General features: G+C 47.6%; 1 protein-coding gene across 3 annotated transcripts in view; it reads left to right on the plus strand.

Annotated features, from left to right (window-relative positions):
- DGKG (diacylglycerol kinase gamma) overlaps positions 1 to 25,297 on the plus strand; it is a 159,844-nt gene that overhangs the window by 36,971 nt on the left and 97,576 nt on the right. Inside the window, exons 6-16 of one of the 3 annotated variants that reach the window (XM_021692349.1) lie at positions 84 to 133; positions 3,359 to 3,433; positions 4,096 to 4,218; positions 8,895 to 9,012; positions 10,766 to 10,854; positions 13,896 to 14,012; positions 14,988 to 15,080; positions 16,604 to 16,663; positions 19,271 to 19,350; positions 20,493 to 20,567; positions 23,110 to 23,195. In XM_021692349.1, the coding sequence (XP_021548024.1) occupies positions 84 to 133; positions 3,359 to 3,433; positions 4,096 to 4,218; positions 8,895 to 9,012; positions 10,766 to 10,854; positions 13,896 to 14,012; positions 14,988 to 15,080; positions 16,604 to 16,663; positions 19,271 to 19,350; positions 20,493 to 20,567; positions 23,110 to 23,195 (966 nt within the window). The remainder of the gene's footprint in view (positions 1 to 83; positions 134 to 3,358; positions 3,434 to 4,095; positions 4,219 to 8,894; positions 9,013 to 10,765; positions 10,855 to 13,895; positions 14,013 to 14,987; positions 15,081 to 16,603; positions 16,664 to 19,270; positions 19,351 to 20,492; positions 20,568 to 23,109; positions 23,196 to 25,297) is intronic. The other 2 variants (XM_021692350.1, XM_021692351.1) reach the window with 2 other exon arrangements.

The following is a 25,297-nucleotide window of genomic DNA, read 5'->3' on the forward strand; positions in this document are numbered from 1 at the left end:
GCTAAAGACCGGCAGCATCAAAGCCACAGCCCATGCCTGGTGCCCGGAGGACACCTCAAGCCACACCTCTGTGTCTCTTGCAGTCATGTTTCGTCTCTATGATTCGGATGAGAACGGTCTCCTGGATCAAGCGGTAAGCTCTCGTTCCAAACATCCCTCCTGAAACTAAGAAAATCTGAGGGATAGGGGAGCAGGTGGAGGAAGAGTCTAAAAACTCCCAGTTCCATCTTTTTAGAAATAGCAGTGTCTCAATATGGGCTGCAGAAATCATGGTAGAACCCCCCCACTGCTACTTCCAATAGGGCCAGCCTGGGAGAGAGTGAACTCCACCTGACCTTTTCATTCCAGAAGCCCAGGATCATACAATTTCAGAAGGGGAGATGCTTTAGTATCTTATCTAGTTTAACTTCCCAGTCTTCCTCTCATACCCAGGGCACTAGCTCAATGAGTCTGGTTCTTTCTGCTCTAAGCACATGGTCCCATCCCATTGTACCTGGGAAAGCCTGAGACACCCCCCCCCCTCCCGCCCCCTCTCCCTCAGGAATAGGCAGGGATAGGACAGGGATCATGGAGTTAAAGGGGGTATGGAAAAGGAAGAAGGCAGGGAGGGGAGAAGGCAAACAGAATCAGACAGGCCCCGCACTCATCACTGGCAATGGCAGAGATGGGGCTCCTTAACAGAAAGGCTGTGAGGTTGAGGGGCATGGGACGGAGTCACACCAGACCCATGGGGGAAAGAAGGAAACAAGTCCACTAGACCAACTAAATCATCCCAACGTCCTCTAAACCCCAGGGCTCCTTTCAGGGATCCCTATTGCCTCATGACAATGCTGTGGGTTGCATCATGCCAGAGAACAACCAGAGAATCACAGACTCTCAAGCATTTGATCAACACATGTTTATTGAGTGTCTGCCACATGTCAAGCCCTACTTCGAGCTATGTCAGTGAAGCCGACAGACACAAATCCGTGCCCTCGTGAAGCTCTCATGCTAGTGCAAGCACATGCCCTACAAAGCATAGCAAGATACGTGTCAGAGAGAGGTGCGTGCTGGAAGAAAAATAAAGGAAGGAAAGGAAGTGCTCAGGGGAGCTGCAGGTGTAGATAGAGGAGCTAAGGAAGGTCTCCCTCAGGGGACATGTGAACAGGGACTGGAAGGAAGTAAGGGAGTGAGTCATGGGGATATCCAGAGGAGGCACCTTCCAGGCAGAGGCAACCACAAGTGCAAGGGTCCTGAGGGGTGCTTGGAATGTTAGCAGATTAATGAGAGGGAATGATGGAACAGAATAGTGAGGAGGTCAAAGTAAGAAGTAATAGGAGATGATATCAGAGAAATAATGACCAGGGGTGGTTGTGGGGAGAGTTCACAGAACATAGCAGGACGTAGAGGTGATTGGAAGAGTTTGTCTTTTACTCTTGAGGAATGGAGAACCATTGGAGGTTTTGAGCGAAGGGGTGACAGGACTTCAGTTTAACCAGGTCATTCTAGCTGCTATGTTGAGACTAGACCATAGGGACTCAGGCAGGGATACCAGTTAGGAGGCTATTGGAATAAACAAGAGAAGAAATCATGGTAACGTGGACCAGGGTAGAAGCATTGCAGATGGTAAGAAGTGGTTAAATTTTAGATCTGTTTAGAAGACAACACCAGTAGACAGAAGTGAGTCCCAATAGAAATATCTGATTCAATTTTCCACAGAGGATCTCTGGCAGATGGATGTCCAGGCTCTATGTGAACACTCGCAGGAATGGAGAGTTTACCCTCTACCTTAAGACAGCCATTCCACCACTGGGGAGACTGATAGAGAGGGCTTCCTTCCCACACAAAAGGCACCTCTAGTCTGCCAGAGAAATTCTCAGCACAAAACAGGATTCTGTTTTCCCCTCTCCCTCCCCCAGCCCAGCAGTGAGACCATAATAGGCCAGCCTTCCCTACATCCCTCATCTTACTTCTGCCTCGTGTAGGTGACCAGGACAGCTGACCAGTGGAAAACCGATCCTATACAATAGGCCTTTAAGATTTAGAAGGTACTGTCACATCTATCCCAAGACCTTCTCTAAGCTCAAATTCCCCCAATTTCTACAGTTTCTCACAAGGCAGGCTTAAATAACCACTCTGACCAAGCTCTAGTTTGTCAATGCCATTTTTAAAATATGGCGCAGAACTGAACCCATTCCTCCATGACTCTTTAAGTATCCACATGTGGCCTGACCAGGGTAGACATTGAGGGAACAGGTCTTCCTAAAATCTTCCTCTGCTTCCTGAAAATGCCCACCCATTCACACAGACCAAGACTGAGGCTGATTCTCAGCTCCGGAATTACATTGTTTTAATCAATGAATCTGGGACTCGGCTCGATCCACCAAGCTCTTTTTTGTTGGAAATTCTGCTGAGCCCTGTCCCCACTGTTTAGCCCACTACTTTACCTCCTATTTATAGTCTCATCTGTGGTTTTGCAATGAATTTTTTAAAATTTAAATAAAATACAATTTTTTAAATCCCTCCTGGGTTTTAGCTTGCTTATTTTGATCCAGCATTCTACCTGGTGGAGGTAACACTTTTGAACGTTGCTTCAGTTCACCAACGTGTCTCCCCAGATCAATCTTACTATGAACATCTTCGATGATGCCCAAGAGATACAAATAAATGCTTCCTCAGTTCAGCGTGTTTCCGAGCAACTCTTGGTGCACTGATGCATTTGCATCCAACAATTCTGTGAGGTTTTAAATAAAGCCTGACCTTGGTACTAAACAAAAGCCTCACTCACCAGGCAAATACAGCTCTTATAAATTTCCTGTTCACAGAGTCCTGGGCTCAGATGCCCAAACGAATCTAAGTTATAGAGCTAGGACATGAGCTAGGACCAATGCAGTGGCCCTACATCCACCTGTAACTGACCCCTAAGGGATATAGATGGATCCCAAGCTGCTAAAGCTGTGGGAATGAGGAGGAATAAAAGAGGGAGGAGAGAGCTGCTTTGGTTTATAAGCATTTAGGAAGCAAGAATCACAAAGAAGAAAACGGGTTCCTTCTATGCTGAGTCAAAGTGCAGAATTGAGGAAGGAAGGTGAGTCCAGGGGGGTCCAAGAAGAGGTCAGTGTTCAGTGAGCTTTCTGCATACCCCTGGCTTATCCATGTTCTGTGCTTCTTGTGAGCATCTACTCTCCACAGAGCTTTGTAGTCAGGGCTAAAATAAAGAGCAGAGACAAATGATGAGCTCCTTATGAAATACCAGTATGTTACACTGCTGCTTCTCACGCTCTGCCCTGCCCATCTTCCCACAGGGTTTGGTTTTGAGTCTTGCTCTCGAAAACACATCTTCAGTGGTTCTCCCTCATCATCCCTTGATGTTTTCTAGGAGATGGACCGTATTGTCAACCAGATGCTTCACATTGCCCAGTATCTGGAGTGGGATCCCACGGAGCTGAGGCCTGTAAGTTTCCAGAAACAAGGGGAGACGTCCAAGTGAGCTTCCAAGATGAAAGCAGGACACTCAGGATACAAATGTTTACCGTGCATGCTCTCCCAGACTCACCCTCTTATAGGCAGCTCCTCTGGGGTCCTATACCTTGACTTCCGCCTTTTCTGATAGGAAAAATTAAAGACATAATTCAAATAATAATAATACCTAATAATGCTCCCTAACCTTTCCACCAGAGCTAAATTTTTATAACAGGGGTTCAAGGAATTTAGAGATAGAATTTTAAAGATTTTCTCAGTCACCGGATAATAATAATTACATTTGGGGGTTCCTATGAGTCAGGTATTAGATGAGACATTTTATATACTTTTTCTCTTATCCTCACTACATTGCTACACACATAGCAATATTATTTTCATTTTATAGGTAAGCAAAGCCGAACCCAGAGAGTGGGGGTGGCTTGCCCAAGTCCACATAGTCAGGGCAGGGCAGGGCAGGGCATGGACTGGCCCCCTCACCCCTGTTTGCTCCCTCACTGCTCTGCCCACTGTAAATCAGAGGACAAAGGGGTAAAACACAAAACAGATAACACAGCAAAAGAGAAAGAAGGGGACAGAGGGAGGCAGGGAAGTGCAGGATGAAAGTGGACAATTGTTGCTCTCTGGGTTCTGCAGATACTGAAGGAGATGTTGCAGGGGATGGACTATGACCGGGACGGCTTTGTGTCTCTAGAGGAATGGGTCCATGGAGGGATGACCACCATCCCACTGCTGGTCCTGCTGGGCATGGACGACTCTGTAAGTCAGCAAGCCTGAGCTCAGAGAGCTCTTGTCTTTCAGAAGCATCAGGTTCCATGTGGAAATTAACATCTATATATGACCTTGGCTTCTGTCCCAACTTCCCCAATGGGCACATCATAGGCTCTAGGCCAGCCTCAAAGTCCTCTCTTTCCACCTGTTAGTGCCTGGCATATATTCATTCATTTGACTGAGGACATTTACTAAATTAAATAAAGATACTGTTCTGAGCACAGCAAGGGGACACAAATACAATATTCCCCTACCAGAAGCTTAGACTCAACCAGGTGGGGGAGGGGGAAGTCAAGGAAGAATCCCATCTTTTCAACAGATTAGGTAAAAATACACTAAGAGTGTTGACGAAAGAAGGAAGGGAAGGAAAGATACCGATCTGTCGCAAGTTGGAGGTTATTCAGATACTATCTTATTTAACCATCAAAACAACCAGATAAGATACATATTTTTCCCCAATTTATATAGATGGAAAACTGAAATTCTGGCCCTGAAGAGCCAGAATTTATTTGCACTTGACTCCAAAGATCCCATGCTTTCTAAACCTCCTACACTGAGGAGTAAGAAAGTGGGAAGAAGCCTTGGAGGTCATTTGGCCTGGTTCGAAGTACGTGTGGGAATCTGCTATCTCGTTCTTGAGTGTAAAGGTCAGGTCCTTAGAGGATGTTGGATCTGGTTCTCAAGGATGGGTGTGATCTGGCTATTGGAAGATGATAGAAGAGAAAGTTTATGGCTGGGAGAAAAGCTTGGTCAAAGTCCTAAATGAAAGAAAGTTCAGGGTGTATTAGAGAAACCTCCCAGTTTGATCAGAGTAGGGGATACATACAGAGGCTTAATGTGAAATCCATGGTAATATATGTCTGCATCTGACCTAGTCTGCTTATCTTGCAAGGGAAATAACTTCCATACACAAGGCAGGAAAGATAAGAACTAGATGGTGGTAAATGCTTAATGTCACAATTTAGTGACATTAAGCATTTACCAGGACAGTTACACAGGTTGTGGACAACATCTCTCTGAGATAACTGAAATGCCATAGAGAGGAAGTTCAGCTGGGTTAGCCCTAGCTGGCTGCCATCACCCATAATGTCTCCATCTGACCGTTCTGCAATTCAGAACCTGAGCCTCCAATCCCAACACTCAAGAACAAAGAATCCTGCAATCATCTCAGCGTGTCCAGTTCTTCCCAAGTGCTAAGTAGAAATCAAGGAACCAGGAGCTACACAACTCCTGCCTTCTTATTCCTTAAGACCCAGAAAGTCAGAGCTGGAAAAGATCTTGGTGATCCACGCGCTGGTCTCTTCATTTTACAAACGGAGGGCCAGAGAAGTAAAGGAACTTGCCCCAAGACACACCCAGTTAGTACCAGAGGCCAACCTCCATATTCCAGAAGAGCACACACCTCATTCAGTGATTCCTTACCAAGAACCTACCATGTGTAAGAACCCACATGAGCTAGGACATGGCGTGCTCAGATAAGGAAGGCATAGTTTCTGCTATCAGTACTTGAATCAAAGTGGAAGTTCCAGCATTCCTGATTTTTTCTCTGAAACATGGGAATGGAGATGAGACATTTTAACCACAAGGAAGCAATTTCTATTTTCAATTCTGTTTTGGACTTGCTAAGTCCAAGGTGTGATGCAACTCTTTGCATGGAGGGGATCCACTATCATATGGCTGGAGGAGGGAGACAGAGACTATTTCTTCAACATTACCCCCAGTGTCTTCCCCAAATGCCAAACCAACCTTGTTGCAACCTTCTATGCTTGTAGAAGAGCATAATTTACATCAGTAAAGTGGCAAACAAAAGCAAATGTGAATGTAGTTTTTAAGTTTTAAGCATTTATTTTTAAATATGCACTAAATTGTAAGTTTTTACATTTAATATTCAAGATTCTAAAGAAAGCATCGCTTAGTGTCTTAAAAATCACATTGCCCCTTTAGCTTTTTCAAAACCCACATGTGGCCACTAAAAAGTCTGGAGATCTCTGAATGGCACAGATGCATAGGAGAAACAGTCTGCCTCCCTGGTACCTGGCTGGCACGTGGGAGGTGACGCCCACACCCTGCAGACTCCGATGTGTGGAAATGAAAGGGCCACATGATGGCGCTATAACCCAAGCAGAAATATTACTTTCGCCTTCATCTGGGTCCTTTTGCTTCTAACCCCCGTATCTGTGAAAATAGTATCTGAGAAAAGGAAAGTCAGCTGATTTAGTTAATAAAGGGATTTTAGGGTAAAATGACAGCCCTTCAGGCTAGGCGAAGAAGCAGTGCTGAAGAGTGCTGAAACTTCCCTTCTGTCCATAAAGGAAAACCCTAGAATATATAGGTAGAGGAGAGGGATGAAAGGAGCATGGATTCAGGCCAGCAAGACCCCCAATTATGAAATCAGTTGCTTGTTATTTTATAGTCTTGGACTGTTTATATAACTTTTCCAGGGCCCTCTTTCTTCATTTCTGGTATAGGTATAAATCTACCTCCTTACACGTAAGAAAACACTCTATTTTGTGTTCCCTAGTATCTAACACGGAGAGAAACTTAATAAAAGTTTTAATTCACAATGTGTTAAGCACTGGATTAGAAGCTTGACTTACATTATTTCATTTAATTCTTACAGAAATCCTCTGGATGTTTATCAAATGAGTGGATGAATCAATCTTTTCATGAACCATTTAATCAATTAGTAAATCTGTTTACTAAAGTGGAAACCATTAGATAAGAAGACTATTATTCTGTAAAACTCAGACCTTGAAAGAAGCAGGGTTTTGAGGTGGTGAGAAAGAAAATGCTTAGCCCTCCCCCTGGAGGAGACCAGCATTTGGAAAAGCAGATGGGCCTCTCTAGAGACCATAAGGAGCACAATCTGGGCACAAGAATGGATCTGGCTGCTGTGACCGGCCCAAACCAGAGGTGCCCAGAAGTAGGAACTGGGTGTGAGTCCAGCACACTGACTGTGTACCTGTCAGTCCTCCCCACCTTATTACAGTAGTTCTTACTGCACTTAAGATGGGCCCAAAGATGTTAATCTTTTGATGGAGCCCAAGAGAAAAGTTCAGGGACAACATACACGGAGACATGTTCCTGAAGCCACAGCCTCCAGGGAGGCTGTGCTCCCAAGCTAGAAGCTGGAAGATCTAATCCCACCTAGCAATGTGATTTTTAAGACACTGAGGGATGCTTTCTTTAGAATCTTGAATATTAAATGTAAAAACTTACGATTTAGTGCATATTTAAAAATAAGTGCATAAAACTTCCGATTAATACAAACTACGTTCACATTTGCTTTTGTTTGCCACTTTGCCAATGTAAATTACAGTCTACTACGAGGCTGGTTTGGCATTTGGGGGAGACATTGGGGGTAATGTTGAAGAAATAGTCTCTGTCTCCCTCCTCCAGCCATATGAGAGTGGACCCCCTCTCATAGGTGGTTGTGTGAGGCTTGGCTCAACTCATGGATAAGGATGAATTGGCTTTTGGGTCAAGTCAGGAGGAAGTGGTTTAAACCTCTCTCTATCTCTGTCTCTTTACTATTTTATCAGTGTACAGAAAGTTGAGAGAAGTATATTGTTTTTACTAAATGACTTTTTCCTGATTACAAAACCGGTACATGCTCACTGTAGAAAATTTGGAAAACACCGAAGAGAGGAGAAATTAGAGATTAAAATACATCTGTGGTACTGCTAACAGTAGCTAACCTCTGTTAACAGTTTAGTGACACTTCTTCCCATCCAAGATCTTCTGTGAAACTGAGATTATAATATATCATCAAATTTGCATGCTACCGTTTTCACTTAGCATTGTATCATGAGCACATTCCCATGCCATTAGATAATCTTCTTAGTATCTTTTTGATGGTCAGTTAACAATAAATGATATGGATGTACCACAACTAAACTTTGGATAATATTGCAACTTCAGGATATTTCCAATTTTTCATTATTTTAAACAGTGCTGGATTAAACATCTGGCAGAGCACAAAAATGTTCATCTGACATCCAAAAATTATTTCTTTGTGGGGGAGGGGGTCTCCTGGGGGAGCTCAGTCGGTTAAGCAGCCAGCTCTTGATTTCGGCTCAGGTCATGATCTCAGGGTCCTGGGATCAAGCCCCATATCGGGCTCTGTGCTCAAGAGTCTGCTTCTCCCTCTCCTTCTGCCTCTCCCTCTGCCCCCGACCCCTGCTCATGCTCTCTCTCCCAGATAAATAAGTCAAAAAAAATTATTTCTTGTGCTCACTTCAGCAGCACATATACTAAAAAAATTATTTCTTTAGGATAGACCCAAGAAGGAGAATTTTTAAGTCAAAAGTTATAAACATTTAAAGGATGGGATGATGGACAGATGGATGGATAGAAAGAAGATAGATAAGGAGTTTCTGACTTACCCTTCTGCCAGCCACATAGGAGAGGTCTTATTTTATCCCCATATATACATTCCCACTCAGATATCCCTGATTTTTCATATTTGCTAATTCTAGAAGCAAAGGCCTTTGTTTTAATTTGCGCTTCTTTTAACCCCTAAAACAGTTAAATAAATGACTATCTTGTCTTCCATATATGAGAAGAGTCTTTTTAGAAAAAAGAGAAACCTCCAGGAGATGCCCCCTGGGGTCTGTTAGCACAGGGCTGCCCGCTCAGCATCTCCTTCCCTCGTATCCCTGCAGGGCTCCAAGGGGGACGGGAGGCATGCCTGGACCATGAAGCACTTCAAGAAGCCCACCTACTGCAACTTCTGCCACGTCATGCTGATGGGCGTTCGGAAGCAAGGACTGTGCTGTGTTTGTGAGTCAACTTCCTTCAAACCCCTTGCCCCAGCAATGGCCCCGCTCTGCACATACTGGAGCCATTCTTAGGGACAGTCCAGGGCTTGCTGCTTCCTAGCTTGAGAAACCCACAGCAGGGAATAAGGCAAGAGCTCTATGCCCTGTTTTTGTGTTGTCCACGTCAAACGGACAAACGCTGTCCTGTTGTTGGAATCCTACCAAGGGCCACTGAGCCCTAGGGAAAAAAAAAGGTTAACATTCACACAAAATTTTAAAACATCTCACACCAATTTTAGTTGGGTTTTGCTGGCGAATGTTTATTTTGCTGAAGCTGGGGGGTTGTTACTAATAAACTATAAAACTGTATTGTGTAAACGCAATGGAAATTACAACTCTCCCTTTGTTTCTCTTTATAATCCATTTAGTAAAGTCAGATAGGAGAGGAGGAAAGAAACATCAGTGAGAAAGGAGGGAAGGAGACCAGAAAGGAGAACCGGAGAAGGATGGAGGGGTGATGTAGGAAGGAGAGTGGAGAAGGGGGCGGCGCGGAGAGGAGGAGAGACTACAGCGCAAAGCCTTTATAGGGCCCGGGGCCTGTGGCGCACTCACCAACCACCTTACCACAGAGGCAGCAAACGCTCTGCCTGGAGCCACCAGAGCCTGGTGAGCTGCCGCGCAGGAGAGCCCCTGGGTGCGGATCAGGCCGCAAAACTGCTTCATCCGAGCATGCACACGTGAGCTAGGCAGCAAGTAACATGGCCACAGAAGTCACCTTAGCAGAGCTGGGCCCTGGTCTACCAAGAGCCAGCACCAGTGGGTGAGTGAAGGGGCCACCTGTCCTTCCAGCACCCAGTCACATCCAGCTCTCACACTTTTCTTTTCTTTTTTTTTTTTTAAAGATTTTATTTATTTATTTGAGAGAGAGAGAATGAGAGACAGAGAGCATGAGAGGGAGGAGGGTCAGAGGGAGAAGCAGACTCCCTGCCGAGCAGGGAGCCCGATGCGGGACTCGATCCCGGGACTCCAGGATCATGACCTGAGCCGAAGGCAGTCGCTTAACCAACTGAGCCACCCAGGCGCCCTCTCACACTTTTCTTAAAGAAGAACCCAGTCTCATTCCTAGTGGGTTCCAGGCCTGTGGGCCTCTGCTGTTTGCGTAGTAGTAAGAAGTGGTAACAACCACAATAATAATTTATGGGATAGCTATTCTGACACAGACACATAGTGCTTTGTACAAATTATCTCATCTAATGCTGTAAAAGCCTTTTAAAGAGAAAGAGAGGTCATTTTATCCCAATTTTATACAAAACCCTGAATTTCAGAGACATGAAGAAAGTTACCCACAATTATGTGTGTGGTGACCAAGGACAGAGCCAGAATTCAGGCCCAGGCCTGCCTAACTCCGAAGTGAGGAACACCCCTGGTTCTTTCCGTTTGCTCCCCAGAATGCATGGCATTGGCATACTGTGCAGGCGGGCCCCTCCCGTTCCCCTTAAGCAGAACATGCCTTTCTGGGGGATGTTTTCTTCCTGCATTCACACTCCACAGTGGAAGGCGGGTGTGGTGGGGTACAGGGTAAAGAAGCATGTCTGGGAGAGAACTGTGGACTCTTCTCACTGGGCAATTTCCATTTGGAAAGTCAGCTCCGTGTGTCGCCTGCCTCTGACCAGCCACCCAGAGGGAGGCACGATTCGGGGGGGGGGGGGGGGGGTTTGGGGGGGCCCTCCCAAGAGCCCCCCCCAAGAAATTTCCTTTTTTTTTTTTTTTTCCAGACTGCAAGTACACTGTCCATGAACGCTGTGTATCTAAAAACATTCCTGGATGTGTCAAAACGTACTCAAAAACCAAAAAGGGCGGTGAGGTTAGTGATCCCTATTGCCTTGTTCTACTGCATGCTGCATCCCAGGCAACATGTCCATCACCACAGACTCCTGGGCAGGAAGCTTTTTCAAGTCCCTTCCTTGCCACAGGGACCACCCTTAAATCATCCTGTTCATCCATCAATCCATCAGCATCTCCCCGGTGCCCACCATGTGCCAAGCACTGTGCTAGGGGGTATCCAGGTTATAAGATGGTCCCCAGCTTGTTCCAGAACTGTGTGGTCTTGTGGGAGAGAGACAGACATGTAAGCAAAGTATAAACAACTGAGATGTATGATCACAGTAGGGCTATGTGGGACAGACAGTGGAGACACCAAGGAGGAGGCCTGGGAAGGTTCCCCAGAGGAAGTGGCATCTGAGTTGTGTCTTGAACCCAAATCGGGAGCACTTCACAAGGCATCAAGGAAGACAAGGCACCCCAGGCAGAAGAAGCCTTGAGTGCAAGGCATGGAGGCAAGGCATAGTCTAGGATCTGTACTTAGTTTGGTGTGACTGGGACAGAGGATGCTTCAAGGGAAGTGACAGGAGATGTGCCCCAGAAGTGGTAGGTCCAGCCTGGGGAAGTTCTCGAGAGGCCAGCTGAGGAGTCCAAAAGGCGCCTCCCGCACAGCAAAGGGGCCTCTGAAGAGCTGTAAGCACAGGAAGAGACACGAAGAGATGATTGGGTTTGCAAATCAGGTTAACTGCTCTGACCGTGGGGCAGGAGAGAGATGGGGAGCGGGCAAGGGGGACCAGAGCTCCTCCGACAGTTCAGGTGAGAGGCCGTGCCACACTGAGGGCCTGCCTGGGGTGGGGTCTGCACTCCCTGCGCTCAGTACGTGCTGACTATGCAGCAGTCCAGCCGTGGTGGTGTCTGTGCTCAGGGTCCCCCGACCATGCCGGCTGTTGCGTATTTTCATTGTCCCCTGGGTAAGGTAGGGGAGATGAAGAGAGTTTGAGACATAACTTGGAGGTAGCACCACCAGGACTTGGTGATGGGGACGTAGGGGATGGGAGTGAGGAAGAGGTCAGGAATGGCTCCCTGGTTTTGAACTTGGCCATTGGGTGGTGCCATTCACGGAGTCTGGAAATAGACTCTCCTTAAAATGAGCAGGGGAAGGGCACTCTGAGTCCATTCATCCTGAGTCAGGGGATGATTAGCGGCAGGAAGTGGCATCTAGCCTTGCACAGAAGGACTCCAGAGAGAGAAGGGAGCCTCCAGGACACGCATGCGTGCCTCATGAGACGCCACATGGTCTCTTGTCCACTCCTGCACCACGCCCATACACACCCTTTTTCATGTCCATACCTTTCACCAGGACACACCACGTACCTCCTGGGCTCAGGCCCTAAGCCTACACTCTGGCCACTTGCACACATGCCACAGAGGGAGGCCGCTGATGGGCCAGCAGGGCACATTCTCAATCTTCTTAGTCTCCAGGGGCAACCCAGGTCCTTCACCATCTCTTCTGATCCCAGAAGAGGATGGAGAAGGCAATGTGGTGGTGAGACACAGCCGTGGACTTGGAGTCAGAAGACCTGGCCATGAGTCCCTACTAGGCCACTTACCAGCCTTGGAACCTAGGGCCGGTCACTTAACCTCTCTGATGCGTCATGTTTTTACTCTGCAAAATGAAGATAACCAGAATCTCAGAGCAAATTCAGTGCGACCATACAGGTGACAAATTGATCAGCAAACAGGATATTTTATACCTGGGGGGATGTGCAGCAGAAGGTGAGAAGCTACAAAATAAACATGACTCATCTTCTAGAGCAACAATTTTACCAAAAACCTTTAGGGAGGAGGACATAGTAACTTAATTGATAATTAATTTTAAAGCCTTTATTTAATACACACAAGGATGGTATGGTGCAAATATTCCATGTGTTTTTAATATTGTGTTTGTAGTTGGCCCTTCAGGCTGTGCTATATCTGTAGAGGCCATATCCTCTCTGTTCTGCTGTTGGCAGTGGCCCTGGCATAAAATTTTGAGAAGCTCTGTAGAAATCCTAGACGGAGCTACCTGAGGGCTTAGACTCCCGAAAGTTGGTGTCATGGGGCACTTTGGCTTCACTTACATACATACACGTACACGGACTTTCCCACCTGCTTCCTAAGTTCCCGAGTTGCCCTGCTGGCATTTCCTGGTCAGGGAGCAGGTACAGCCAGCTCTCGAGGAAACAGATATGCAAGCCGCTGACTGCTGAACCACACTAACGTCTTTGTACTCTTTCCTTTAGCTTCCTTCTAGAGTGTTTCTCAACCTTAGCTGCACATTATAATCATGCAGAGTGCTTTAAAATAAACTAATGACGAGTCCTGTCTCCAGAGACTCTGATTATCTGGTCTGGAGTGAGGTCTGGGCATTAGGACTTCTAGAAACTCCCAGGTGGTTCTAATGGGCTGAGAGCCACTGGCCTATAGAAGACGGGAGGGCGAAGGGAGTTATCCCTCAGCAGGCACCTCCAAAGGGCCAGAACTGTGCCAGAGAGCCTCTTCCATGTGCGCTATCTTTAAATCATCCCAGAAAACCCAGAGGTGGGGCTTATCATGCCAATTTCTACAGATGAGGGACCTGAGACTCAGAGAGGTCCAGGAACTGGCCCCAGGTCACCCGCCTGCGAAGTGGAAGGTCAGTGACTCCACCCAGCTCTGTCGGCGGCCCAAGCCCTCTAGTGCTTGCCTGCATCGCGCTGCCTTCCAGAAGAGGGCGCACACAAGCACACCACTCTGCAAAGGAGTTCTGCAAGACAGATGGACTGCCAGACAGGATGCTGCTCAGAGGCTTGCCTGCCAGGGTGAATGAGCTATTCAAAGTGCAGGCCAAGTGGTTTTTCATCGACTTTGATTAGCACGGCGATGGTCAGGCAGGGAGGCACGGAGTCCGTGCGGTTCAGCCAAGCAGCCCCGTGCCCACTAAGTAAAACCCACTGAGCAGAGTGCAACCCCTCTGCCCTCCCCAGCCCCGTGCTCCTCTCAGGCCCCGGGCCCCGGGGTGTGGCTCTGCAGCCTTCCCTGCTATCCTTCCCTTCCCTCCTGCAGGTGATGCAGCACGCGTGGGTGGAAGGGAACTCTTCCGTCAAGTGTGACCGGTGCCACAAAAGTATCAAGTGCTACCAGAGCGTCACCGCGCGGCACTGCGTGTGGTGCCGGATGACGGTGGGTCGGCGTGCAGGGTGGCCCTGTTTCTTTCCAGTGTGTTCTTGCTCAAGTTGCGGCCAGGGAGCGGCGGACGTCCTGCCAGAGGGCATGAGCAGAGCTAGGGCGGCAAGACTGGGAGGCCCAGAGCCCCCGTTCTAGGCTCTAAGCCCAACAGTGCTGCCAGCACCTCTCCAGGCTGCCTGGGGAGAGGGCGACCCCAGAACCAGGGGAGCGAGAGCTGCTGAAGGAGAAGCGGGCCGGTCCACTCACTGCCTGTGTGGCCAGGCAGCCGTGAGCAGCCACCCGACCATTAACTCACCCGGTTGTCATCTGGAGCCGGGGGCGCAGAGTAGGCATACAATGAGACATGAGAGCCCCTGCTCCTCAAGGCATCGCGGAAGGCACACCCCTTAGAGCAGCCTCACTCCACGTCCCCTCCGGACACCTGACGCTGCCCATGCTGCCTGCCAAAGCCAGCTCTGTGTCCTTGTCTTGTCCCCCTGACCAGGTATTAGCCTCAAAAAGGATGTGTCTCCACATGAGACTGTAGATCTCTTAAAATGCACTGGTTGAGTCTTGGGTTTCACTTCCAGCCTCTTGCAAGTCTGTTCAACAAGATCTCCTTCCTTACAGAGTCTCAGAGCCTAGGGAGCAAATGTCCAAGGGGGTTTCTGGAATCCACATGGCAGTGCCACGCTGAAGGGTCCCAGGCCTGCCCATGACCATTTCACTCCAGCAGTCGTGGATGGCACTCGGTCTCCTTTCTCTGCCTGCAGCCAACATGGCACCCCTGACCACACCACACGACACACACACACACACGCACATGCACAAACACACACACACACTCATGCGGCTCTACTACCAAAGCCAGCAGTGCATAAGGATTTGGGGGAGCATTGCATAGCTGTCTCACCAGCAAACCTCTGAACCCTCACACCTGGCATTGCCTCGGTCAGTTTCACTCACTCTCTTCTTCATTCTTCCCTCCAGTTTCACCGAAAATGTGAATTATCAACATTGTGTGATGGTGGGGAACTCAGAGACCATATTTTGCTGCCCACTTCAATATGCCCTGTGACCCGGGTAAGTGTTGTTGCCCCGCCAGGCTCTGGGCTCTCTGGGTTCATGGCTCAGATGCAGGCAGCATTCAGACGGTCACATCCCTCCGAGGGTTTCCGCACAACTCCTAAGGAGAAACCATTTGTGTTTTCACTACACGTTTGAAAGGGCAGTGCGGCACTCATCAGATTGTGACAGAAAACTCCTCTGACTGGGGCTCACTGCTGGCCTTCTAGAATGCTCCACATGGCCCATCAAGGAAAGCACATACATTCTAAGCACCTTGCCAGCAGAGCACAGCTGCGGGAATTTCTGTCCCCACCTGCATGTGGCTGGGCCTCCCAGGCCTCCCTTGTCCCTGTGAGCCTGTCTCTGTTGTCTAAACATGAACTTCTCCCTCCCTTGAGGACTCCCACTTAGGTGTCCCAACCCTGTTTGGAGATGTAAACGGGAAAATTAAAGTCCCTTTATCTCCATCTGAAACTTTCTGTCTCTTGCGTTGGAGATTCCTCTTTTTGACCAAATACCGAACAACTTAACCGTCCCCTTCTGTCTTCAAGATGTTGCCAAGTCCTGTTGACCCCTCCTGTCTCACACTTGACTTGACCAGCTACTCTGTTTCATGAAAAAACTGAAGGAAAAACACCACTTTGGAAAGCCAAAGTGGCAGTACCTCCTGGGTTCGAAATACACTAACTCTGTGACCCAACACGTCCTCCTTTGTATCTGCCTGAGAAATATGAGCACTTATTTCACCAAAAGATCTGCACAAGAATATTCATAGCAGTTTTGTTCATAACAGTCAAAAACTAGAAACCAGCTAAATAAATGATCGCTGACAGCAGGGGTCTAAGGCATATGCGTGGAATGGAATCCTGCATTGCAGTGGGAGAGAGCCATGCTTAGCTGCGAAAGCATGGACAGTCTCGAGGATACAATGCTGAACAAAAGAGGCTATACTCAAAAGAAAAAAAAAAAGACTCCCTATGATTTCATTTATGAAATTCAAATGCCAGGAGTTATGTTTGAAGAGACCGTACTTAAAAGGGCATACGTGTATATAGAAATTCATCAAGCCGGAGATTGAGATTTGAGCATTTTACCGTATTCTGCAAAATAAACCTCAATAAAAAATAATAAACACTGAAGAAAACAAACAAAACTAAGAAAAATGACTTAGTATCACATCATTTAGATAGTGCTGAACAGAGAAGCCAGATCTAAGGCCATGCTTCCCAGAGCTCAGGCTTCTAAATCAACAAACTAGATTTCTGCCAATTTCAGTGTTTCTTCTCCCTAGGTCTGTTCCAATGTCTCCAAGTTAAAGTCAGAGCAAAGAATGACAGAGGCCTGGGGAGTCCTAGAGAAACCCATAGGGGAACATGTCTTTTTTTTAGGTCCAAAGCCACATTTTGAAAAACTCCTCCTGACTCTATATTGGTTTTATATTCTCTTTCTTTATATTAACTATTTGTTTTTCTTCTGATCTCTCTTTTTTTTTAAATTAGGGCATTTTTTAAAAAATATATTTGTCTTTCTTGTCACAGGACAGGCAAGGTGGGAAGTCTGATGGCAGTGTGTCAGCCAAGGGTGAACTTGTAATGCAGGTACCTCAGCGAGCCCCAAGTCCAGTCTCTTGTTCTAAGTATGTCCAAGGCTGCCTGTGGGGAGGACAGGGTTTGGGTTCTAGAGAAATAGATCTCAACATTTGCTTTCTCATCTGTCAATTACATAATTACATCACACAGGAGGGACAATTTATTTCCACCTTCTGGAATTATCTTTGACCACCACACTGTTGGCAAATGGTGAAAAGGGAGGTTGGCTGATTCCATTGCTGGTCAAATTAACTTTATCACCTTTTTAGGAACAAGTTATGTAAAACTTATTGAAAATATACAATGGGTTTTCCAAGACTGTCAAGCTGTTTCTAGAATGAGTTCTGCCAAAACAAAGTTAATCAGATCCAGAAGTTCTTCTTTAACCTTAAATATATACTTAAGAATGTATACTTAAGAATTTTTTAAAAAGATTTATTGATTTATTTGAGAGAGAGATGGAGACAGAGAGAGTACAAGCAGGGGGAAGGGCAGAGGAAGAGGGAGAGGGACAAACAGACTCTCCACCAAGCAAGGAGCCTGATGCGGGACTCCACTCGAGGCCCAATCCCAGGACCCTGAGATCATGGTCTGAGCCAAAGTCAGACTCTTAACCAACTAAGCCACCCAGGCGTCCCTTAAGAACTCATTTTTTACTTGGGTTCACCAAGTAAAAGTATTAGAAAAGGAAATAGTGGGTCTTGAAATTAGTATGTCTTAAAAATTAAAACATAAGCAATAATGATGGAGAAACCATAGTAATATGGGATAGCTCTAGACACTTTGAAAGGCAGAAAGTCAGGTGGAGCAGACAGACAGACACACACACACACACACACACACAAATACACAATGAAGGTATACCAGTTGTTTACAGCTGGCCTCCATCTGGTTATCCTGCATCTGTTTTGATTGAGAGTGCCCATGCTGTACAGATGGTTAAATATTTTGAATATCATCCCCGGAGGTCACACAGACAGTCACCCTGGGCAGATGAGAAAATTCTTAAAAAATCATAAAGAATGCTGCTGTCCATTTCAAACAACATGGTACTGTGTTAGCTCAAATTTTAGCTTGAGATCTGGAAAGGTAGGCATCACACATTGAATACGGAATACAGCTACACCTCCATATCAGTCTGTCCTTCAGTTGGATCCACAAGTGTTTATTAAGTACCCACTTCCTGATCCGGTGTCATGGGATGCTTGGGAGGAGGGTTATACGCACACCTGCCCTGCTCCTGAGGCATTTAGAATCCAGTTGACATTTTGAGACATTTACCTAAGAACACATGAAACAAAACCCACATTAACGGACAACAAAAGGAACCCAGGAGATATTCCATGCTTCAAGTGCAATGGTTTTGGTTGCAGTGATCAAGGAAAGCTTCATAGAGGAAATTGCTCTTGAGTTGGGCCCCGAGAATGAGAAGTTCTTTTTAAGAGGTTGAAAAGAAGGAAGTGGGCTCTTCAGGGCATCAAGGAGGAGAAGAAACCAGTGTGAGCAGGCCCCCAGGGTGGGAAGGCAGGAGACACACTCACTGGAGAGTCAGAGCCAGGCTTGACTGGGACTGCCGCTGAGGGCTTTAGCATTTAAGAGGCAACAGGAGATTGGGGCTGTGCTAAAATGCCATGGATGCCACGTTAAGAGATTTGGATTTTATCCTCTGGGCAACAAGGTGTCATTAAAGGTTTCTGAGCAGAAGTGGCATGACTGATGTCCCAGGAAGGAACTGCATACAGGCCTTACCTGAGGTGGGAAAGGCCCGAGCAGTGTGGGTACCATGGTGACTGCCAGAGATTAAGGGACATTCAAGGAAATAATTGGCAGGATGGGGTCTTCCCTAGATGACTAGCCAACTGATAATAGTGTGTTTAAGAGAAGCAGTGAGCCGGGAGAGAGGACCAGTTTTGTGGGGACAGAAGATAGGTCAGTTCGGGCATGTGAGTTTGCAGTGACGGTGAGATGTCTGGTTAAAAGTATCCATTGGACAGTGAGAGATATGGAAGCAGGGCTCAAGAGAAAAACTAGGGCTGGAAATGTGGATTTGGAAGATGCTGGTGGAAGTGATGGTTAACTTCACGAGTGTTATTTGGTTGATGTGTATGACCAGAAGACCATAACTTCTAAAATTATATTCAGCTGTATCCCTCATGAAGTATAATCTTGTGCTTATAGGGGATGCCTGGCTGGCTCAGTGGGTGGAGCGTGCGACTCTTGATCTCAGGGGTTATGAGTTCAAGCCGCACACTGGGCATCGAGCTTACTTAAAAAAATAAATTAAAAAATATATCTATAATCTTGTGCTTATAGCCACAATATCACACCATTGTTGAATCATTTAAAGCTATGGTGCCATTGCTGCATCTCTGATCCTAGCCTCAGACTCCTGTCAACATTAACACTGCTTAGGTCCACTCAAGTCAAAGACACTTAGCTGCTTAACCCCTCAGAAAATTCAGCCAGTGGACAAAGACCTACCTCCTAGCTCCCTCTCCTCCATGCTGGGAACTGCTTCCCGTCCCCCTTTTCTGGAAGGCATCTTAGCGTCAACTCTCGTCTCATTCATCCTCTTGGCTGAAAAAGAGCTAATTTCTTTTTCTTTTACCTTTGAAGTATACGATCATCCCTACCCCGGGTACCCACCCCCTGCTGGTCTTGGTGAACCCCAAGAGTGGAGGGAGACAAGGAGAAAGGTATGTTCTATTCTTTTTCAAAATGGAGAGGCTGAGACAAGTTCACTAGGGTTTTTTCTTCCCCTCAACAGGGCGGACTGCAGAGCCAGGCAGACCTGGGTTCCCGTCCCAGCCCTACCCCTGACCACTTTATGACCTGGATCAACCAACTGCTTAACATCCCTGTGCTCTGGTTTCCTCCACTCCTCTCATAGCTCCGTTGTGAGGATTAAAGTAGACACATGCTTAGCCTCGGGCCCATCACGTGAGCCATTATTATGGCTCCCAAGTTCCGACCAGGTTCTGAGACGCCTGTTTCCTTCCCAGCCTCGCAGGTCCTTTCTTGATTTAAGAGGAGTGGCAGGACTCACCTGATTGGGACCTCCTGGGCTGTCCAACTCCTAAGAAATGAGTTCCTTCCTTCCTCAGTGAAGGAAATGCCCAGTCTCCTGGAAGCACTAAGGGAATGGGAGGAGAGAGGGAAAATGGGTGAAGCAGCTCTCTCCCCCCACCCTGTTCAGTTCAGGGTAATGGACAGATGATGCAGTGATCTGGAATCCGGGTTTACAAAAATAATAAGTAGGGTTAAAGTGAGAACTATGAGAACCCCTGCTCCCTAGTCCAGGGGGCAGGGCACCCCTCCTGAACTGACCTGATTAGTCTCAAGCTGGAGCCTTGACACCAAGCCTACAGGTGGTCACTGCCCCTGGCTTCCCCTCCCCAGCCCCACCTCCTGCATTGCCTCCTGATCCCAGAATTTTGGGGGGGGTTTCCATAGAGGGTTCCTTGTTACCTTTGTGTAGTCCACAAAGAGCAGAATTGTACTACCTAGAACATATGGAACATTTGGGAGGAGGACTGAGCTTTAGGAGAATAGAAGTTTTATTCATCCACAAGGGAGGATAGTCCTGGGGTTGAATGCTACAATCTTAGATGGTGGGGAGGCCCTGAGCCAGGGCGTGAGGGTGTGAATGAAGCCAACTGGACCTGAGACTTCAGGATCTGCAGGGCCTTGTGCAGTCTTCTCCCCTCTTGGGTTTAAATGGACCCAGATTCCCGCCACCAGTGGGCTCCAGAGGTGTTTGCTCTACTGTGACTTCTCACGATGACATTCTCCCTCTCTGTCTCTCTTTCTCTCCCTCTTTTTTTTTTTTTTTCCATAGAATTCTTCGGAAATTCCACTATCTGCTCAACCCCAAACAAGTTTTCAACCTGGACAATGGGGGGCCTACTCCAGGGTATGGAGAAACGATCGTTACTTATCTCTCCTCCTCCCCCTTTCATCTGAAGAAGATACCTTTCTTTGGTCACCCTCCTTGTCTCTTTCATCTATGGACTTATCCTTCCTGCCCTTTTAATCTTTTTGTCTTCATTTCCTCACGTCTACACTTACTTGCTCCTGGAGTCGCTCAGGAACACTCCTTGTGGCTAGCTCTGGAAAGAAGCCCCCTGTGTACCTCACCGGGAAAAAAGTTGGTGTTTTTGTAAAAGAGAAAAAGCACACATGCCAATCATTGGATTGACAGGAAGAGCGGGCTGGTAAATTATGTGAGGCTGTTAGCCGGTGTCTTCACAGTCATCAGGGAGGAGGAAAGAGTTCCTAGCGCAGTCAGCAGTTCGGAAATCTATACAGCTGACTCAGAGTTCTGTTGCATGTGCTGTTGGGGAGCGTTTTAGGATCGAGGCAATTGGTTATTCAATGAAATCACTTCTCTTCCCCCCCCCCCAGGATTATCCAATTTAGAGGTTGTTAAGCTGCCCCTGGCCCTTTTCCTGCCGGGTGCCTATTGGCTGTTTCACTGCCCATTAGAGCGGGAGAGTGAGGAGACAGGCAGCCCCTCTTTGGTCGGACTGCCCATCTGGTGGGAGGGGCTGGGCCCGCTGGGAGCGCTAATGTGATGGCTGCAGGTCCCTGTAATCAGAGGCCGCTTCATCATCGGGGCTGGAAGGCACCCAGACTGGGCTTCTTACCAGACAGGGCTGGTGCGCTAGGGACATCTGCTGGCCAGCCCGAGCCTGTGGGTCTCCAGGCCAGCTTTTCAGATCCGTGCACACTGGGCTGGGCTTCCCAGCACACAGCTGCTTTGCCCAGCCTCCTAACCTGCATTTCTAGGCTCAGTTCAGCAAGACCCTCAGCGGGTGGGGGCGGGGGACAGGGCTGCAGGAGGGACTATAAAAAGGCACCATGTCCCAGTCTTCCATTGTTTGACACAAAGCTGTTATTTCTATGGCTGTGATGGTGCAAGACCGAGTTAAAAGGAGAAAGAAATGTGAGTGCAAGTCCAGCACCTCTGCCATGACTTACATGTAAAACTGATTTCTAAACAGAGCCCACCTATGCTGCTGTGGGTGTCCTCACTGTCACCGTGATCGTAATTACTGCCCCGTCATGACCTGTGACTGAAAGGCAGCCTGCAAGTACCTTTACCAGCCCCCTCTCTTTTGGGGCATTGTGATACCTGAATACAGTACTCTGGCTTAACCTCATTCATCCTAAATTGTTTCTGTCTTGCATGACAAGCCTGGGGGCTACTTCCAGGACTGCTGTGCCCTGAGTATCTTTGCTGTGTCTGTCTAGCCGAAATGAAAGGGGCCTCCATTCAGAATTCACTTCCTAGAGGAGAGCAGAGTTCTGCAGGAGTCGGGGAGGGGAGGAAATATTGCTTTGCCCACATACGCATCAGTGACTCAGAAAGCCCCAGGGGTCTTCTCAGACCACCAGGCTGGACAGAGGGGAACCCCTGAGCTTCAGCTTCCCATGGATGTTGGCAGGTCACATCTATTCTGAAGCAGAGATTTTTGTCCCTTTTTGTGCCAGAAACCCATTTGGCAGCTTGATGAAGCCAATGGACCTCTTCTCAGAGAATTTTTCTTAATGCGTAAAATGAAATCTATAGGATCACCAGGGAAATGAATTATATTGAAAAGACAGTTATCAAAATATTAAAAACAAAAATACTGGGATATGGGAATATATGTGATTTACTAACACATTTTTGATACGATCCAGAGGCAGGTCTAGTAACTACTATTAATTAAAAACAGTGATGAGCATAAGTGATAGCATGGGGCAGCTACCACAACTGTAATAAAACATAAAAATACCTGAATTTGACTTCTAACAAAGTCATAGGTATTGTTCACACCTGTGATTTGTTGCCGGCTTCCATAATTGGAGAGGCTAAATCTCAGAGTTTAGGGAAGATAAGAATGTAACATTTTCTCCTGCCAGGTTCATGGCCCTCCGATTCTATCTACAGATCCCTTAGAGATTTGTGGGCCCCCAGTTAAGAGCCCTGCTCTGAAGGGGGAAGGCCCCAGAGGGGAAATGGTGCTCCCTCCACTCGGGTCTGGACCCACAGGACAGTGGGATGAAGATCCAGCTAGTTCACTGCATCTGACTTAAAGGAGAGCTTCAGAGGACAGAGCAAGCAGGAGAGCCAGAGAAGAGTCAGTACACTGGGGGTTGGTTGTATTGGTGCCCAAAGAAGCAAACTATGGCCTCCTCTGAACAAATTAGCGAATTTCTAGAAAACCATTTTCTGTTTGTGTTGAATGTTGAGTTAGATTCTCCTTCTACAAGCATGGCTCCCCAGGATTCTTCCCTATACTTCAGTGGCACTGAAGTTCTGGTTTCAGAACACTAAGTGACCCTTCCAACCCCAAAAGGAGTCAGGGCTGTAGCATACTCCCAGGGAATAGGGGAGATTCTGACTCAAGTAGTGTCAAATGTCAGCCACAGCCTAGTAAATAAGACCATTTTGGCCTTTTACTTCCCAGACTGAACTTTTTCCGTGATACTCCAGACTTCCGTGTTCTAGCCTGCGGAGGAGATGGGACAGTTGGCTGGATTTTGGATTGCATTGGTAAGAATGGGCTGGGAGGGGCTTTAGAGTTTATTTATAATAAGTATATTGAAAGTCAGAGGAAGGCAATCAACAGGAAAGAGAAACGGAGCCACGTCTTGTTCATCCTTATTTCCACTCTTGGAGCATTGCTTAACTACATATCTACTTTGGGAGGAAAAGAGAAATGGAAGGATTCCCACAGGTACAGGTGTAACTGTTTGGTTTCAGGCCTTGCCTCATAAGCATCTGTCACGGCCGGGGTTTGGGCAGTGGCAGCACAGACCAGTTCGGGGAGCTGTGAGGGAGAGAGGGCAGGACTAGGACTCCAGCCAGACCTAGGGTGGTGAGTAAAGGCCAGAGAATTAAGCACAGGTGTGTACATAGCCTGGGGCAAATCACCTTGAGATGAGCACCTGAGCCTGAGTCCAGAAAGCACACCTAGAAAGTGCAGCTCAGTACAAGCAAAGAAAGGTCACACTGTTCTGTGTCCAGTATGCTTAGATCAGAAGGGAAGTAGGGAGGGCCCAGGCTGGGAATCCGGAGGCCTGGGTTTCAGTCCAGCTCTGCCTGGATCTGTGGGTCCTTGGACATCTCATCCCCTGTAAATGATATAGACTAACTCTGGAATTGTGTGTCATTCCTCCCATAAATACTGCATGTACACCTCCATGTGCGAGCTCTCCTGCAGGCACTGGAGATGTAACAGTGAACAAATGCATAGAAATCCCGCCCTCCTGGAGCTTCCTTTCTAGGGGGAGGAGACAGGCAATCAACCAAAAAACAAGGGAAACATACAGCATATTGGAAGGTGATAAAAATACAGCAGGGAAGGGGCAAGGTAGGTAGGGTCAGGGGTGGTCTAAGTCTAAGACCCAAGTGTTTGGGGAAGACCTCACAGAGCAGATGACTTTTGCATGGAGAGCTGGAGGAGAGGTGAGCCGTGAGGATACTTGAGGAAAGAGCAGTTCCAGCAGAAGGAACAGCAAATACAAAGGCCCTGAGGTAGGAGCAGGCCAGGCTGCTGAAGGCAGCAAGAGGGCTGCAGAGCGTGCTCGGAGCAGGGTGCGTGAGGGGAGAGTGACAGACAATGAAACAGAGATAGCACAGAGTCAGGTCACTAGGATATGCTGGATAGTAGACAGAATATGGCCTTCGTACAGGAAAGGTCCCCAGACGCTGCATGGTTTGGAGCAGAGGAAGGACACGACAGATCATGAGAAAAGGGCAGCAGCAGGGAGACCGGTCAGGAGGCTCCTGCAGTAATCCGAGTGACAGGTGACCAAGGCTTGGACGACAGGAGACACAGAGGAGGTGGTGAGGAGGAGTCAGCTTCTGGATATTGTTTGAAGGTGGAGGCAACAGGATGCGAGGAAGATAGGCATCAGGGATGGGCATGGGCAGACCCTGACCGGGGCAGGGAAGGCTGCGCCTGTGGGGGTCATAAGCAGCCTACCACGAGGGGTGGGACCACACCCAGCACACCTGCCACCTTCTGCTCCCCACAGGCACTCCGGTTTCCATGGACACAGCCCTGCCAAGCAGCCACCCACGCTCTCCTGTCACCTCCAGCTCGGGAGTTGTTTGTGGGAGGGGGGGAGGCATCCTTTGGGAGCCCAGGGAGGAAAAGCTGATCAGCAGAGGCTGGGTGGCTGCAGGCCTGGGAGCTGCTTGCATGCTTCCCTCTCCATCACGAAGGAGGATGTCGGCTTTGGTGGTTTTATAAAATTCATCTGCAGAGAACACAGGGGAAAGGGGATGCCCAAAATTGAAAGAATAAAGGTCATATGACAGGTTGGTGGCCTGACGAGAGAAAACAGTGGTGAAAGGAATAACTGCATAATGTTCATTCATTCACTCATTCGTTCAAGAATATTAAAGCACTTATTCAGTGCCTTCTGCCACCACATTTAGGTCCCCCCGCTGATCTGTTTATGCTCTACAACCAGAGCGGTCTTTCCTAAATGTCAGTGGGTTTGTGATGTACATAAAACACATCAGTGGCTTCCCATTATTCTTAGGAAAGAGACAAAAGGTCCTGGTGCTCTAGTAGCTGTCCACCCTTCCAGCCCTGCTTCGTACCTCGATTCCTCTCCCTCTAAACTCCAGCTACCCAGTCCCTC

The sequence above is a fragment of the Neomonachus schauinslandi genome, chromosome 1, assembly GCF_002201575.2.
Source record: "Neomonachus schauinslandi chromosome 1, ASM220157v2, whole genome shotgun sequence".
Lineage (NCBI taxonomy): Eukaryota > Metazoa > Chordata > Mammalia > Carnivora > Phocidae > Neomonachus > Neomonachus schauinslandi.